Below are 18,100 nucleotides of genomic sequence, written 5' to 3' on the forward strand. Positions count from 1 at the left end.
ATCACTCAGTAACTTCCCTATGACAGTATCTGTCTAACAGTAACAGCGCTGCAAGGCCTTGCCAATAAAATGTAGTAGTATTAGTCCTTGATCTTCTTTCTTCGCTAGCAATGTGAACTCAATTTGTAATCCACAGGTATTTTAATAGTAGTTTGATGCAAACAGGGACTGCGGATTAAACGTGGAGGGTGACTGCGCACTCTTTCCTGGTTAATACACAATATTCAATGGCCGGCCATCAAGCAGTTGATTAAGGCTTTCAGGTCCTGGCACATGTGGCTTAGGGAAACACACTGGCAGCGTGGAACTAACGGTCCCAGCAGCACTCCCCGGCAGTCTAAGTGTGTGTGTGTGTAAACAGTACAAAGCTTTGGGCCCGAGCCCTCTCACCACACGAGGCCCAGATGACTGGATGCTCTCACCACACGCGGCCTCCACCTGGTCTCTGCACTCGTCTCGTTGTCCAGTTCCCACTTTCAGAGACGATCGGGAACCCTCCAACACTTGCCTGGATACCGATGGCTTGCTTCCGCACGAGGTAGGCCAGAACTCCACCAAACACACTGTGAAAGGGTTCCTCCAGGATGTGGGTCCCGAGGCCGAGAGAGCTAAAAAATGGCCACACAAGGTCTTTTATATCTTCCCAGCATGCCTTGCAGCCCTGAGTGTTCCTGGGTAATTATTCATATCCCTTCTGGATGTTCTGAAAAAAAACAAACCTTGAACACGCCGTTCCATTTCTTCGCCAGTAGATGGCATCAGACGCTTATTTACATTATAAGACTATCAATTCTACCACTTCAGATCTGAGCATTCTTAATAGCAAAAATTGCCCCCGCTACATACTCCCCCCACTTTGAATCTTTGGTCCCCAAAGACATTTTTAACTCTACTGCACATTTTTGCCTCTATGCGGCTGCTCAATACAGACAGAGGAGCCTCCCACCACTTTTCATAAGATGGGAGGCTGTTCTGTGCACTCTCAGGTGACACCGCAGTGTCTGGTACAGATGTGTCCAGGGGTGAGTTGGGGTTCTCTCCTTCTAGGTTTACAGTAAGGAGACCAGGCATATCAGGAATTCTTTTGGGGGCAAGCCAGGCCTGTTCAGAACATTCGCCCAGAATATCATAAGTCAGTTTCTTAGGCGCATGAACTTCCCTCTTGACTCTTTGTCTTTTAGGAGTAGGCGCTGTCTCTTCTTCTGCCTCACACTCTTGCACCTCAGTGTCAGCGGGTGAGTGATCCTCAGAATGCCCACTTTGCGGCACAAATTCCGGGGCCTCAGGTCTCAAAGTCACAGTGTCTGTCTCCTGCTCATGAGGTAAGCAATTAGTATCAGTTTCCGGCATCTCAGGCGACCACACCCAGCTTATCTCCATCCCATCCTCTTTCTCACTACCTTCTGTGGCCAGGGATCCTGACTGAGACCTAGTTACAGGTCGAGGCTCAGCCATAGGCGATAGTTCCCGTCGTGGAGTTTTCCTGACTGCTTCTGTTAAGGGCAGAAGGTGATTCCGATGCCATACCTTCAGTGGTCCAGTACTCTCTTCTGGTCTGATTTCGTATACCGGTAATCCCGGGAGGCGCCTGCATATGATGAATGGCTGTGACTTCCAGCGATCAGCCAACTTGTGTTTTCCTGGTACACCCAGATTTCTCAATAGCACTCGGTCTCCAGGTTGCAGGTCTTGGATCCGCACTCTGAGGTCAAAGTTCCTCTTATTCCTGCGTCCCCTCGCATCTGAGGTGGCCCGAACTTTCTCATATGCGGCCTTCAAACTCTTCCGTAATCTGCCCACATATCCTCGATGAGAGGCCTCCGAAGTGTGGTCTAAAGAAGTACCAAACGCCAGATCCACCGGCAAACGAGCTTCCCGACCAAACATTAGGCGATAGGGTGAATATCCTGTGGCATCACTCACGGTGCTGTTATAAGCATGTACCATGGCTGCAATGTGTTTACTCCACTGTTGTTTCTGCTCCGAGGCCAGTGTTCCTAACATGTTGAGGAGAGTTCTATTGAATCTTTCGGGTTGTGGATCCCCTTGTGGGTGATAGGGGGTAGTCCTAGATTTTTTTATATCCAGCAAGTCCAGTAGCTGCCTAATGAGGGTGCTCTCAAAATCCCTTCCTTGATCTGAATGGATCCGCTGAGGCAGGCCGTAATGGATGAAGAATTTCTCCACCAAGATCTTTGCCACAGTAGGCGCTTGTTGATCCCTGGCTGGAAAGGCCTGAGCATATCTGGTGAAATGGTCCGTGACTACCAAAATATTTCCTTGCCCACTGAGATCGGATTCCACACACAAGAAGTCTATACATACTAGATCCATGGGTCCGTGGCTTTCCATATGGCCCATTGGGGCGGCTCTCTGAGGTAAAGACTTCCTTTGTATGCACCTGAGACAAGAGCGACAGTAATTCTCCACTTCAGATCGCATGTATGGCCAGTAAAACCTGTCTCTCACTAATTGAAGGGTCCTTTCCGATCCCAAGTGGCCATGGTGGTCATGCAGAGCAATCAGAACTCTTTCCCTATGTTTCTCCGGCAGGAACAACTGCCACTTCTCCTCCAGATCTTCAGAGGGGGCCCTCCTGTACACCACTCCTTGTTTCAGCTGTAACCGACTCCACTCCTTGCATAACAGGCGAGCTTCCTTCTTGGCGCTCTGTAGGAGTAGATCAGAATGTTGAGTCTCCAAGGCCTCCGACACAAGGCTACAGAGGGGATCTTCTTGCTGATCTCTTCGGAGGTCCTTCCTGGACAGTTTAGGCAAACCCTCATCCACCACTTGAGTGACATTACAGTAGCCCCTAGGCACTCCCACAGCGGACACTCCTACCTCCTCAGCCCTGGCTCCACCCTTCGCTGGTTGTTCTGCTCCTTCACAAAGAGCCCTCACACCTTCAGGGGTAAGTTGGGTCCAACCTTCCGGCGAGTTCCAATCGTAGTGGGGCCTTCTGGATAATGCATCAGCGTCCCGATTTCCGACCCCTGGACGGTATTTTAGACTGAAGGTGAATCCAGAGAGTGCAGCCAGCCACCTATGCCCTGTAGCATCTAATTTTGCTGTGGTGAGTAGGTAGGTGAGAGGATTGTTATCTGTCTTGATCACAAATTCTGCGCCATATAGGTAGTCTCTCAGTTTGTCCACTACTGCCCACTTCAAAGCCAGGAACTCAAGTTTGTGAGTTGGGTAATTCCTTTCAGCGGGTGTCAAACTTCGGCTCACATAGGCAATGGGTCGTAGGTGCCCGTCATACTCCTGGTAGAGTACTCCACCCAGTCCATCTCGACTGGCGTCCACATGCAGTTCATAAGGCCTGGCAGGGTCTGCGTAGGCCAAAACCGGGGCAGTAGTGAGGCTCCGCTTCAACTGTACAAAGGCCTCTTCACACTGAGTGGTCCATTGGTCTTCAATCGACTCTTTCTTCTTCCTGGGACCCTCCTTAGGCTTCCCAGGTCCATCAGGGTCCGACCCAGCCCCCTCTTGGTTCTTTAATAGTTCAGTGAGTGGGTGAGCTATCTTGGCGAACCCTTCAACAAATCTGCGATAGTAGGAGCAGAATCCCAGAAAGGACCTGAGTTCAGTCACATTTGTGACCATTTGGGGCCATGAGGTGACAGCATCCAGCTTCTGCGGGTCCGTGGCCACTCCTTCCGCGGACACTATGTGACCCAGATAACTCACTGATGACTGGTAAAATTTGCACTTTTCCATCGAAAGCTTCAGGCCCTCTTCATGGAGTCTACTCAAGACTTTCTCCAGGCGCTCTTCGTGCTCTTCCAGTGTTCTGCCGAACACTATCACATCATCCAGGTATACCAGCACTTCAATTAAATTCATATCACCTACAGTCTTCTCCATCAACCTCTGGAAGGTGGCCGGGGCCCCCGACAAGCCTTGTGGCATGCGGTTAAATTCAAAAAACCCCACCGGGGTAATGAAAGCTGTCTTCTCCCTATCTTCAGGGTGCATGGGAATCTGGTAGTACCCACTCTTCAGGTCCAGCACACTGAACCACTTCGCCCCCGACAAGCTCTGTAAGGCATCTTCTATTCTGGGGGTGGTGTATTGGTCGGGAATGGTCCTCCGATTCAGTGTCCTGTAGTCAATGCACAGCCGTAACGACCCATTCTTCTTTCTCACTACCACTATCGGGGAGGCATAGGGGCTCCGAGACTCCCGGATGATGCCTGTTCTCTTCAGCTCAGCCAGTTGCTCTCGCAAATCTTCCAGGTCTCCCAGTGGAATCCGCCTGACCCTTTCCCGGAAAGGTTTGTCCTCTTCCAGCCGGATCTTGTGTTCAGCACTTTTGGCCAGCCCCACATCGAACTCGTTTTTTGAGAAAGCCATCCTCCATTTTAGTAGCTGGGTCTTTGCTCTCTCCATCCATTCGGGTGACAGGGGGGTGTTTTTTGGGAAGAATTCTCCCAGAGGGATCTCCTCTCCTTGTTCTTTCAGCATTTCATACGGAGGAACTGGGGTTGCTGGCTGCACTTCCCCTATCAACACTCTAGCCGGCATCTTCACTGGGGATGTTGTGGTGTTCCGGACGCTGACGGAGACTTTCCCTCTTTTTCTCTTCAGTAATTTAGTTGGTAGCAATTCGGGGACTATCTCCAACTCGTTGTTCCCCTGTGTTCTGTCCGTCTCAAGGACGATGAAAGGTCCTGGTTGTTCCCAAGTGAGCTTGACAGAAGCTCGCAGGCAGACCACCTCACCAGGCTGTATCACCTTTTCTCGTCTATCCAAACGCCAGACTCTTCCCACTCATTCGGCTGGGGCCCTCTGCTCATGCAGTAAGTTCTGATACACCTGGGTCAGTATGGGGTGTATTTTTATGGCTGAAGTGTCCTGCTTCTGCATAAGTGGTGTCAAGAGTCTCCGGACTAGGTTGGTGTTGGTCCCAATAATGATGGAACTCTTGTCCGCCCCTGGTGGGCGGGGGCATACTACTGCCAGAGCATCGAAGACTTCAGCCTCCCCGGCCACGCTTGGGTCGAAGGTGAGCTTAATAGGCAGGAAACAGTCATATGGGAAATTTTGAGTTCCTAGACCCCATATCTCCAGTTCCTCCAGCTTCTGGAGAGGCAGGTGCCTGAGGTGCTTCTCATAGAAGTCCCTGTAAAGGAGAGTTACTTGAGCTCCAGTATCCAGCAGGGCTTTGGTATAGATTCCTTCCACTTGGATAGGGACAATGGGAGAGGGCCCCACTAATTCAGGGGGGAATCCACGTGGGGTGGCAAGGTTAGTCTGTTTGGTGGTTCGTACCTTTACACCCTTCTTCCGGGGGTGTTTTTCCAACTTCGACCCCCGGGGGTCACTAGGGACCGGGACGGCGTATGGTTGTTTGGAGTTTACTATTGTGACCGGGCGCCCAGCTGACTCCTTCACTGGGGCCCTCTGGAGTTTTCCGCCGGCTTCTGGGCCCTTGCTTCTGTCTTCGGCGGGCTTGGACACACTTGGCGGTAATGTCCCACTCCTCCACAGTTGAAACAGGTCTTTGACCTCACCGGTCTCTCAATTTGAGTGACTGCGGGGTCCGGTGGGGCCTTCTGCCTCTGTGGGCCCTCTGGCCTAGCGGTCAACAAAGTCATCATCTCCAGTATTTCCTTCTGCACTTGAAATAGCTTTCCTAGTTCAGAACGGGGCATATCATCAGCGGTTGCTGTCAAAACACTAGTCTCCGGGAAGCCCTGTGAGACATCAGCGTTATGCCATCTGATCCTTGCGGTGATACTGGACTGAGCTTTCCCTTGCTTCTTCTCTCCCTCTGTTTCCATCCGGGCCGCCTCATTGGTCTCTTCAATGAGCACCTCATCTGAGGTGGAAGGATCATCCAGGTACTGTCGCAACTGGAATTTAACATAGTCACTCCTCAGTCCTGTAGCCACAGACCTCAAGAACTTCTTCTGGATGACTTCTGGCCCAAGATGTCCATCCGAGTCTTCTTCTCGGGAGGCGGACAACAAGCGATCCTTCAGAGCGATGGCCCTGAACAGGAAATTCTGCGGGGTCTCCTGGGTGTCTTGTGCCATATTTATTAGTTGATGATACAATTCCGCAGCATCTTCCTCCTTATAGTAACTTTTTAATATCCTCCTGAGCTGTGTCAGAGTTAACCCATTCTTCATCTCCAACATCCTTCTGATGCTCAGATCCGGGCTAATGGCGTTGACTACGGCCTCTGTGATCTCAGATTCATGATAGCCCTTCTGAAGTCCCAGCTCCACCTGATGTAAGAGATTTGTATAGGACAGGCTTCCCCCTTGGTCTTTTTCCCCTATCCGTCCTTCGATTTTAAAATCCTTCCGGATCGTCACTTCAGGTAGGCGATTTTTGGTACGTCTCGAGGGAACTGAGGCAGACCTCGAGCTTAGCTTACTGTTATTTGAATCTTTGCACGAGACACTTAGCTCTTCAATGTGTCCTGCGATCACACCAGAGGCCTCCTTGAACCTTTCCTGTATGGTGCGGCACTGCCGTTTCAGGTCAGATAGCTGCTGCTCTGACTGAGAACCTCCCCTGTACTTTCCATATACAGGTTTTACCTTCCCTTGAGGGGGTCTTGAACTGGTATGGGCTGGGGTTGTTTTCTGATCAAATCCCAGCGCCGTTGGCTTTACAAGGCTAGAGTTGGCAGTGCTCTGACCAGACCCTTCTGGATGTGTCAGGTATAACTTGGTTCCTCCAGCTAGCTGTACACTCGGACCCCTGAAGTTCTCCGGAACTTCCGTCCTCCACTCCAATAGGGCATAGGTGTGGGAGGTTTCACAGTCTGGTCTGATGGCGATCACCCAGGCCTTTCTATTTGGGGACAGTGCCTTCACAACCTTTTTGATCTGCTCACTATCCCAGGTTTCTCCCGGGAGGGCGATGGCTACGCTCGCTTCGGAACGGGCGCCTTCAGTTCCACACCACCGAGCCACTGTAATAGGATCCATGCTGATACTAGGGATGGGTTTTATTTGCAGAGGTACAGGATCCCGGACGAGCCCCCACGTGGAGCGCTTACCCCCGAAGGAGCGGCTAATTGTTTTGGGCCTGCACTCTGCTTTATTACCCCCCCCAGTATTCTGGGTCTCACTCCCCTGGTCACAGCTGTGGTGCAAACTGACACAATAGTTTATGAGCGACAAAGGAACCGTTTAGACACAAGTTAAACTTAAATAATCATTGACTTTACTAAAACAGTTGTTGTAATACACAATCGGAACATAAGTGGTGCACATTCAGTATTGCGAAAGGCTGTGCGCGACAATTTCTTTACACCCCCCCTACGGCCGCAGGTATTTTGGTGTCTCCAAGTGGGACTAGCGCGCAGGCCTTACTTCAAGCTGCGCGCCTTCCCACTTCCAGTACACAACCACACAGTATGCGCCACGCAACACCCAACAGAATAAAACACAACCGTAACGGGTAATCACTCAGTAACTTCCCTATGACAGTATCTGTCTAACAGTAACAGCGCTGCAAGGCCTTGCCAATAAAATGTAGTAGTATTAGTCCTTGATCTTCTTTCTTCGCTAGCAATGTGAACTCAATTTGTAATCCACAGGTATTTTAATAGTAGTTTGATGCAAACAGGGACTGCGGATTAAACGTGGAGGGTGACTGCGCACTCTTTCCTGGTTAATACACAATATTCAATGGCCGGCCATCAAGCAGTTGATTAAGGCTTTCAGGTCCTGGCACATGTGGCTTAGGGAAACACACTGGCAGCGTGGAACTAATGGTCCCAGCAGCACTCCCCGGCAGTCTAAGTGTGTGTGTGTGTAAACAGTACAAAGCTTTGGGCCCGAGCCCTCTCACCACACGAGGCCCAGATGACTGGATGCTCTCACCACACGCGGCCTCCACCTGGTCTCTGCACTCGTCTCGTTGTCCAGTTCCCACTTTCAGAGACGATCGGGAACCCTCCAACACTTGCCTGGATACCGATGGCTTGCTTCCGCACGAGGTAGGCCAGAACTCCACCAAACACACTGTGAAAGGGTTCCTCCAGGATGTGGGTCCCGAGGCCGAGAGAGCTAAAAAATGGCCACACAAGGTCTTTTATATCTTCCCAGCATGCCTTGCAGCCCTGAGTGTTCCTGGGTAATTATTCATATCCCTTCTGGATGTTCTGAAAAAAAACAAACCTTGAACACGCCGTTCCATTTCTTCGCCAGTAGATGGCATCAGACGCTTATTTACATTATAAGACTATCAATTCTACCACTTCAGATCTGAGCATTCTTAATAGCAAAAATTGCCCCCGCTACATACTCCCCCCACTTTGAATCTTTGGTCCCCAAAGACATTTTTAACTCTACTGCACATTTTTGCCTCTATGCGGCTGCTCAATACAGACAGAGGAGCCTCCCACCACTTTTCATAAGATGGAGGCTGTTCTGTGCACTCTCAGGTGACACCGCAGTGTCTGGTACAGATGTGTCCAGGGGTGAGTTGGGGTTCTCTCCTTCTAGGTTTACAGTAAGGAGACCAGGCATATCAGGAATTCTTTTGGGGGCAAGCCAGGCCTGTTCAGAACATTCGCCCAGAATATCATAAGTCAGTTTCTTAGGCGCATGAACTTCCCTCTTGACTCTTTGTCTTTTAGGAGTAGGCGCTGTCTCTTCTTCTGCCTCACACTCTTGCACCTCAGTGTCAGCGGGTGAGTGATCCTCAGAATGCCCACTTTGCGGCACAAATTCCGGGGCCTCAGGTCTCAAAGTCACAGTGTCTGTCTCCTGCTCATGAGGTAAGCAATTAGTATCAGTTTCCGGCATCTCAGGCGACCACACCCAGCTTATCTCCATCCCATCCTCTTTCTCACTACCTTCTGTGGCCAGGGATCCTGACTGAGACCTAGTTACAGGTCGAGGCTCAGCCATAGGCGATAGTTCCCGTCGTGGAGTTTTCCTGACTGCTTCTGTTAAGGGCAGAAGGTGATTCCGATGCCATACCTTCAGTGGTCCAGTACTCTCTTCTGGTCTGATTTCGTATACCGGTAATCCCGGGAGGCGCCTGCATATGATGAATGGCTGTGACTTCCAGCGATCAGCCAACTTGTGTTTTCCTGGTACACCCAGATTTCTCAATAGCACTCGGTCTCCAGGTTGCAGGTCTTGGATCCGCACTCTGAGGTCAAAGTTCCTCTTATTCCTGCGTCCCCTCGCATCTGAGGTGGCCCGAACTTTCTCATATGCGGCCTTCAAACTCTTCCGTAATCTGCCCACATATCCTCGATGAGAGGCCTCCGAAGTGTGGTCTAAAGAAGTACCAAACGCCAGATCCACCGGCAAACGAGCTTCCCGACCAAACATTAGGCGATAGGGTGAATATCCTGTGGCATCACTCACGGTGCTGTTATAAGCATGTACCATGGCTGCAATGTGTTTACTCCACTGTTGTTTCTGCTCCGAGGCCAGTGTTCCTAACATGTTGAGGAGAGTTCTATTGAATCTTTCGGGTTGTGGATCCCCTTGTGGGTGATAGGGGGTAGTCCTAGATTTTTTTATATCCAGCAAGTCCAGTAGCTGCCTAATGAGGGTGCTCTCAAAATCCCTTCCTTGATCTGAATGATCCGCTGAGGCAGGCCGTAATGGATGAAGAATTTCTCCACCAAGATCTTTGCCACAGTAGGCGCTTGTTGATCCCTGGCTGGAAAGGCCTGAGCATATCTGGTGAAATGGTCCGTGACTACCAAAATATTTCCTTGCCCACTGAGATCGGATTCCACACACAAGAAGTCTATACATACTAGATCCATGGGTCCGTGGCTTTCCATATGGCCCATTGGGGCGGCTCTCTGAGGTAAAGACTTCCTTTGTATGCACCTGAGACAAGAGCGACAGTAATTCTCCACTTCAGATCGCATGTATGGCCAGTAAAACCTGTCTCTCACTAATTGAAGGGTCCTTTCCGATCCAAGTGGCCATGGTGGTCATGCAGAGCAATCAGAACTCTTTCCCTATGTTTCTCCGGCAGGAACAACTGCCACTTCTCCTCCAGATCTTCAGAGGGGGCCCTCCTGTACACCACTCCTTGTTTCAGCTGTAACCGACTCCACTCCTTGCATAACAGGCGAGCTTCCTTCTTGGCGCTCTGTAGGAGTAGATCAGAATGTTGAGTCTCCAAGGCCTCCGACACAAGGCTACAGAGGGGATCTTCTTGCTGATCTCTTCGGAGGTCCTTCCTGGACAGTTTAGGCAAACCCTCATCCACCACTTGAGTGACATTACAGTAGCCCCTAGGCACTCCCACAGCGGACACTCCTACCTCCTCAGCCCTGGCTCCACCCTTCGCTGGTTGTTCTGCTCCTTCACAAAGAGCCCTCACACCTTCAGGGGTAAGTTGGGTCCAACCTTCCGGCGAGTTCCAATCGTAGTGGGGCCTTCTGGATAATGCATCAGCGTCCCGATTTCCGACCCCTGGACGGTATTTTAGACTGAAGGTGAATCCAGAGAGTGCAGCCAGCCACCTATGCCCTGTAGCATCTAATTTTGCTGTGGTGAGTAGGTAGGTGAGAGGATTGTTATCTGTCTTGATCACAAATTCTGCGCCATATAGGTAGTCTCTCAGTTTGTCCACTACTGCCCACTTCAAAGCCAGGAACTCAAGTTTGTGAGTGGGTAATTCCTTTCAGCGGGTGTCAAACTTCGGCTCACATAGGCAATGGGTCGTAGGTGCCCGTCATACTCCTGGTAGAGTACTCCACCCAGTCCATCTCGACTGGCGTCCACATGCAGTTCATAAGGCCTGGCAGGGTCTGCGTAGGCCAAAACCGGGGCAGTAGTGAGGCTCCGCTTCAAACTGTACAAAGGCCTCTTCACACTGAGTGGTCCATTGGTCTTCAATCGACTCTTTCTTCTTCCTGGGACCCTCCTTAGGCTTCCCAGGTCCATCAGGGTCCGACCCAGCCCCCTCTTGGTTCTTTAATAGTTCAGTGAGTGGGTGAGCTATCTTGGCGAACCCTTCAACAAATCTGCGATAGTAGGAGCAGAATCCCAGAAAGGACCTGAGTTCAGTCACATTTGTGACCATTTGGGGCCATGAGGTGACAGCATCCAGCTTCTGCGGGTCCGTGGCCACTCCTTCCGCGGACACTATGTGACCCAGATAACTCACTGATGACTGGTAAAATTTGCACTTTTCCATCGAAAGCTTCAGGCCCTCTTCATGGAGTCTACTCAAGACTTTCTCCAGGCGCTCTTCGTGCTCTTCCAGTGTTCTGCCGAACACTATCACATCATCCAGGTATACCAGCACTTCAATTAAATTCATATCACCTACAGTCTTCTCCATCAACCTCTGGAAGGTGGCCGGGGCCCCCGACAAGCCTTGTGGCATGCGGTTAAATTCAAAAAACCCCACCGGGGTAATGAAAGCTGTCTTCTCCCTATCTTCAGGGTGCATGGGAATCTGGTAGTACCCACTCTTCAGGTCCAGCACACTGAACCACTTCGCCCCCGACAAGCTCTGTAAGGCATCTTCTATTCTGGGGGTGGTGTATTGGTCGGGAATGGTCCTCCGATTCAGTGTCCTGTAGTCAATGCACAGCCGTAACGACCCATTCTTCTTTCTCACTACCACTATCGGGGAGGCATAGGGGCTCCGAGACTCCCGGATGATGCCTGTTCTCTTCAGCTCAGCCAGTTGCTCTCGCAAATCTTCCAGGTCTCCCAGTGGAATCCGCCTGACCCTTTCCCGGAAAGGTTTGTCCTCTTCCAGCCGGATCTTGTGTTCAGCACTTTTGGCCAGCCCCACATCGAACTCGTTTTTTGAGAAAGCCATCCTCCATTTTAGTAGCTGGGTCTTTGCTCTCTCCATCCATTCGGGTGACAGGGGGGTGTTTTTTGGGAAGAATTCTCCCAGAGGGATCTCCTCTCCTTGTTCTTTCAGCATTTCATACGGAGGAACTGGGGTTGCTGGCTGCACTTCCCCTATCAACACTCTAGCCGGCATCTTCACTGGGGATGTTGTGGTGTTCCGGACGCTGACGGAGACTTTCCCTCTTTTCTCTTCAGTAATTTAGTTGGTAGCAATTCGGGGACTATCTCCAACTCGTTGTTCCCCTGTGTTCTGTCCGTCTCAAGGACGATGAAAGGTCCTGGTTGTTCCCAAGTGAGCTTGACAGAAGCTCGCAGGCAGACCACCTCACCAGGCTGTATCACCTTTTCTCGTCTATCCAAACGCCAGACTCTTCCCACTCCTTCGGCTGGGGCCCTCTGCTCATGCAGTAAGTTCTGATACACCTGGGTCAGTATGGGGTGTATTTTTATGGCTGAAGTGTCCTGCTTCTGCATAAGTGGTGTCAAGAGTCTCCGGACTAGGTTGGTGTTGGTCCCAATAATGATGGAACTCTTGTCCGCCCCTGGTGGGCGGGGGCATACTACTGCCAGAGCATCGAAGACTTCAGCCTCCCCGGCCACGCTTGGGTCGAAGGTGAGCTTAATAGGCAGGAAACAGTCATATGGGAAATTTTGAGTTCCTAGACCCCATATCTCCAGTTCCTCCAGCTTCTGGAGAGGCAGGTGCCTGAGGTGCTTCTCATAGAAGTCCCTGTAAAGGAGAGTTACTTGAGCTCCAGTATCCAGCAGGGCTTTGGTATAGATTCCTTCCACTTGGATAGGGACAATGGGAGAGGGCCCCACTAATTCAGGGGGGAATCCACGTGGGGTGGCAAGGTTAGTCTGTTTGGTGGTTCGTACCTTTACACCCTTCTTCCGGGGGTGTTTTTCCAACTTCGACCCCCGGGGGTCACTAGGGACCGGGACGGCGTATGGTTGTTTGGAGTTTACTATTGTGACCGGGCGCCCAGCTGACTCCTTCACTGGGGCCCTCTGGAGTTTTCCGCCGGCTTCTGGGCCCTTGCTTCTGTCTTCGGCGGGCTTGGACACACTTGGCGGTAATGTCCCACTCCTCCACAGTTGAAACAGGTCTTTGACCTCACCGGTCTCTCAATTTGAGTGACTGCGGGGTCCGGTGGGGCCTTCTGCCTCTGTGGGCCCTCTGGCCTAGCGGTCAACAAAGTCATCATCTCCAGTATTTCCTTCTGCACTTGAAATAGCTTTCCTAGTTCAGAACGGGGCATATCATCAGCGGTTGCTGTCAAAACACTAGTCTCCGGGAAGCCCTGTGAGACATCAGCGTTATGCCATCTGATCCTTGCGGTGATACTGGACTGAGCTTTCCCTTGCTTCTTCTCTCCCTCTGTTTCCATCCGGGCCGCCTCATTGGTCTCTTCAATGAGCACCTCATCTGAGGTGGAAGGATCATCCAGGTACTGTCGCAACTGGAATTTAACATAGTCACTCCTCAGTCCTGTAGCCACAGACCTCAAGAACTTCTTCTGGATGACTTCTGGCCCAAGATGTCCATCCGAGTCTTCTTCTCGGGAGGCGGACAACAAGCGATCCTTCAGAGCGATGGCCCTGAACAGGAAAATTCTGCGGGGTCTCCTGGGTGTCTTGTGCCATATTTATTAGTTGATGATACAATTCCGCAGCATCTTCCTCCTTATAGTAACTTTTTAATATCCTCCTGAGCTGTGTCAGAGTTAACCCATTCTTCATCTCCAACATCCTTCTGATGCTCAGATCCGGGCTAATGGCGTTGACTACGGCCTCTGTGATCTCAGATTCATGATAGCCCTTCTGAAGTCCCAGCTCCACCTGATGTAAGAGATTTGTATAGGACAGGCTTCCCCCTTGGTCTTTTTCCCCTATCCGTCCTTCGATTTTAAAATCCTTCCGGATCGTCACTTCAGGTAGGCGATTTTTGGTACGTCTCGAGGGAACTGAGGCAGACCTCGAGCTTAGCTTACTGTTATTTGAATCTTTGCACGAGACACTTAGCTCTTCAATGTGTCCTGCGATCACACCAGAGGCCTCCTTGAACCTTTCCTGTATGGTGCGGCACTGCCGTTTCAGGTCAGATAGCTGCTGCTCTGACTGAGAACCTCCCCTGTACTTTCCATATACAGGTTTTACCTTCCCTTGAGGGGGTCTTGAACTGGTATGGGCTGGGGTTGTTTTCTGATCAAATCCCAGCGCCGTTGGCTTTACAAGGCTAGAGTTGGCAGTGCTCTGACCAGACCCTTCTGGATGTGTCAGGTATAACTTGGTTCCTCCAGCTAGCTGTACACTCGGACCCCTGAAGTTCTCCGGAACTTCCGTCCTCCACTCCAATAGGGCATAGGTGTGGGAGGTTTCACAGTCTGGTCTGATGGCGATCACCCAGGCCTTTCTATTTGGGGACAGTGCCTTCACAACCTTTTTGATCTGCTCACTATCCCAGGTTTCTCCCGGGAGGGCGATGGCTACGCTCGCTTCGGAACGGGCGCCTTCAGTTCCACACCACCGAGCCACTGTAATAGGATCCATGCTGATACTAGGGATGGGTTTTATTTGCAGAGGTACAGGATCCCGGACGAGCCCCCACGTGGAGCGCTTACCCCCGAAGGAGCGGCTAATTGTTTTGGCCTGCACTCTGCTTTATTACCCCCCCCAGTATTCTGGGTCTCACTCCCCTGGTCACAGCTGTGGTGCAAACTGACACAATAGTTTATGAGCGACAAAGGAACCGTTTAGACACAAGTTAAACTTAAATAATCATTGACTTTACTAAAACAGTTGTTGTAATACACAATCGGAACATAAGTGGTGCACATTCAGTATTGCGAAAGGCTGTGCGCGACAATTTCTTTACACCCCCCCTACGGCCGCAGGTATTTTGGTGTCTCCAAGTGGGACTAGCGCGCAGGCCTTACTTCAAGCTGCGCGCCTTCCCACTTCCAGTACACAACCACACAGTATGCGCCACGCAACACCCAACAGAATAAAACACAACCGTAACGGGTAATCACTCAGTAACTTCCCTATGACAGTATCTGTCTAACAGTAACAGCGCTGCAAGGCCTTGCCAATAAAATGTAGTAGTATTAGTCCTTGATCTTCTTTCTTCGCTAGCAATGTGAACTCAATTTGTAATCCACAGTATTTTAATAGTAGTTTGATGCAAACAGGGACTGCGGATTAAACGTGGAGGGTGACTGCGCACTCTTTCCTGGTTAATACACAATATTCAATGGCCGGCCATCAAGCAGTTGATTAAGGCTTTCAGGTCCTGGCACATGTGGCTTAGGGAAACACACTGGCAGCGTGGAACTAATGGTCCCAGCAGCACTCCCCGGCAGTCTAAGTGTGTGTGTGTGTAAACAGTACAAAGCTTTGGGCCCGAGCCCTCTCACCACACGAGGCCCAGATGACTGGATGCTCTCACCACACGCGGCCTCCACCTGGTCTCTGCACTCGTCTCGTTGTCCAGTTCCCACTTTCAGAGACGATCGGGAACCCTCCAACACTTGCCTGGATACCGATGGCTTGCTTCCGCACGAGGTAGGCCAGAACTCCACCAAAACACACTGTGAAAGGGTTCCTCCAGGATGTGGGTCCCGAGGCCGAGAGAGCTAAAAAATGGCCACACAAGGTCTTTTATATCTTCCCAGCATGCCTTGCAGCCCTGAGTGTTCCTGGGTAATTATTCATATCCCTTCTGGATGTTCTGAAAAAAAACAAACCTTGAACACGCCGTTCCATTTCTTCGCCAGTAGATGGCATCAGACGCTTATTTACATTATAAGACTATCAATTCTACCACTTCAGATCTGAGCATTCTTAATAGCAAAAATTGCCCCCGCTATATATATATATATATTAGACTGTATATATATATATATATATATATATATCAAATACACTGCCACTAACTAACCTGCCTGCCTAATTTAGCTCAATCTATCTCCGTCCACACAGTATACACAACCGCTATGTAAGCAGCCTTATATAGTGTGGGGCGTGGACTTAGTCCCCCTGAGCCATGATTGGCCAAAGGCACCCTGACTTTGGCCAATTATGGCTCTCTCAGCAGAGCGTGCAGTGATTGGCCAAAGCATGCAGGTCAGGTGCATGCTTTGGCTAATCATCATACAGAAATGCACTGCGATCTCGCAGTGCATTATGGGGCGTTCCGCGACACTACAATGTCCCAAAAAAAAAAGAACGGACGAACACCCGATGTTCGCTTCTAACTTACGTTCGATTCGAACATTGAGCTCATCCCCAATTACATGGTGTTCGTTTATATCTGTCTGTAGCAATAGTATACATATCATAAAATGATGATTACCATCTGCACATTGGTTAAATAAAAACACATATGCTTTTCATCACAATTTTACGTTGCACACAAACTAACTGTATTTCTTTTGACACACATACCAAATTTGTAATTTCAGAATGTTTTATTTTATTGGTCAAATGCTCTAAATTATGGACATTTTGAAAATGTTCATCTTTACAACCCATAATAGCAACTTTAAGCTGGATGATGTGCAATGGAAAGTGTAATAAATTACAAAACATTACTTTGTGCACTGGACCACTAAAAGCAAAGTGAACCTTTTTTAGAACAGGCCGTTCTTAGGCAGGAACCAAATAAAACAGTACATAAAAATTTATAAATAAAGCAAAAAAACAATGCATTAAAACCCCTGTGATTTTTTGTACAGTTTCATGCGTGGAAGTATGTGGGAACCCGAAAACAAACCAAAACGCTTACAAGTAACAATATGCATCCACTGCAATATGCATCTAAATTTAGCATTTAATAAACTATATATTGACTGCCCCAGATGCAAGGTATAGGAAATGTACTGTAGATGGTAATTTTATATACTTTTCTTTCTTTATTATATTCAGGGCTAGAATGCATTTTTTTTTTAAATGTTGTATAATCAGATAAATATATCTATATAGATATAATAGATATCTGATGTCCTCCCGGAAGAGCAGGAATTGGAAGTACTAAGGATAATCATCACTGTGCTTGAGTGTTATGCCGCGTACACTGTATGTGATGAAAAAAAACGATGTTTTTAAAAATGTCAATTAAAATGACCGCGTGTGGGGAAAACGTCGTTTTATGTCTTGTGAAAAACGACAAAAAAAAAAATTGAAGCATGCTTCAATTTTTTGTGTCGTTTTTCGAAACGTCGTTTTTTGTGTCATAAAAAATTACCGTGTGTAGGCTAAAACGACGTTTAAAACAACGTTTTAAACCCGCACATGCTCAGAAGCAAGTTAGGACGCGAGTTTAAATGGAACAGAGTGCCGTCGTACATGCTGAACGTAACCGCGCTTTGCTAGAGCTTTGGAAAAAACGATGGTGTGTATGCTACATCGTTTTTGAAAATGAAGTTTGAAAAACGTGGGTTTTTTTTCATCACATAAAACATCATTTTTTTCTATCACAAAAAACGACCGTCTGTACGGGGCATAAGTTCTTGAACAGAAAAAACAGCATGAATGTAAACATAAATAGTCTTTTAAATATAGCTCATTTTCAAGTTTTAACATTAGGAAAACAAATAAATAGGAAGTAGTAGAAGCAAGGGAAGCATTGATGGGCATTGATGATTTTTTTTGTAGTTACTTCAATTGCCTTAACCAGAGACTGTGCAAACAAAAGCAATTTAAACAAAAGTTCAAAGGTCAGTAAGTACTAACTAGTTCTGTTAACAAAAACTGTTGAAAGGCAAAGCATTACTACTTTGCTGATCTAAATTTCACACATTTGTTCTTAGAACATCAACAAAAAAACACTGATGTGCATGTGACCATGCAGCCAATGCAAAACAATCACTGAGTAAAGTCACACAACTGTTGGCAAGAGCAAGGATTTTCCATTGAGTTGTTATGCCGTTAATGCCTTAGAGCCTCTTAAAACCATAATAATGATTGCATTGGTATTATTACAAAATGAACATACAATTTTCCCTCATTGCTCCTTTCCTTAATGGTCCAGAACAACCATTAGAGGAGGTCATACAAATATTAATACTATTGCTTGACATCTGCATTGGAATAAACCATTCTCTTGCGGCAGGCATTTCTCTATTGGAATAGTCTATTTTCATAAAAGTTACATTTTACTCTTCTGACCAGTTCCAAATCACAAACATTCAAATAATTTTTAACTCTGCTAAATCTTTTTGATCATTTCTTGAACTGTACACGCTGAATCTATTAAGAATTTCTGTTAGAAATCA

At 48.7% G+C, this 18,100-nt stretch overlaps 1 protein-coding gene across 1 annotated transcript; it reads right to left on the bottom strand.

Annotated features, from left to right (window-relative positions):
* Window positions 1-801: 801 nt before the first annotated feature.
* On the bottom strand, window positions 802-11,970 carry LOC120930433. Its single transcript, XM_040341619.1, is given in 8 exon segments — window positions 802-4,775; window positions 4,929-5,128; window positions 5,515-6,934; window positions 8,375-9,574; window positions 9,577-9,921; window positions 9,924-10,625; window positions 10,628-10,808; window positions 10,810-11,970. Coding segments are annotated over 8 exon segments (9,153 nt in total). The 5' UTR covers window positions 11,956-11,970; the 3' UTR covers window positions 802-816.
* Between the last annotated feature and the right edge of the window lie 6,130 nt (window positions 11,971-18,100).

The sequence above is a fragment of the Rana temporaria genome, chromosome 3 (assembly GCF_905171775.1).
Source record: "Rana temporaria chromosome 3, aRanTem1.1, whole genome shotgun sequence".
Classification (NCBI taxonomy): domain Eukaryota; kingdom Metazoa; phylum Chordata; class Amphibia; order Anura; family Ranidae; genus Rana; species Rana temporaria.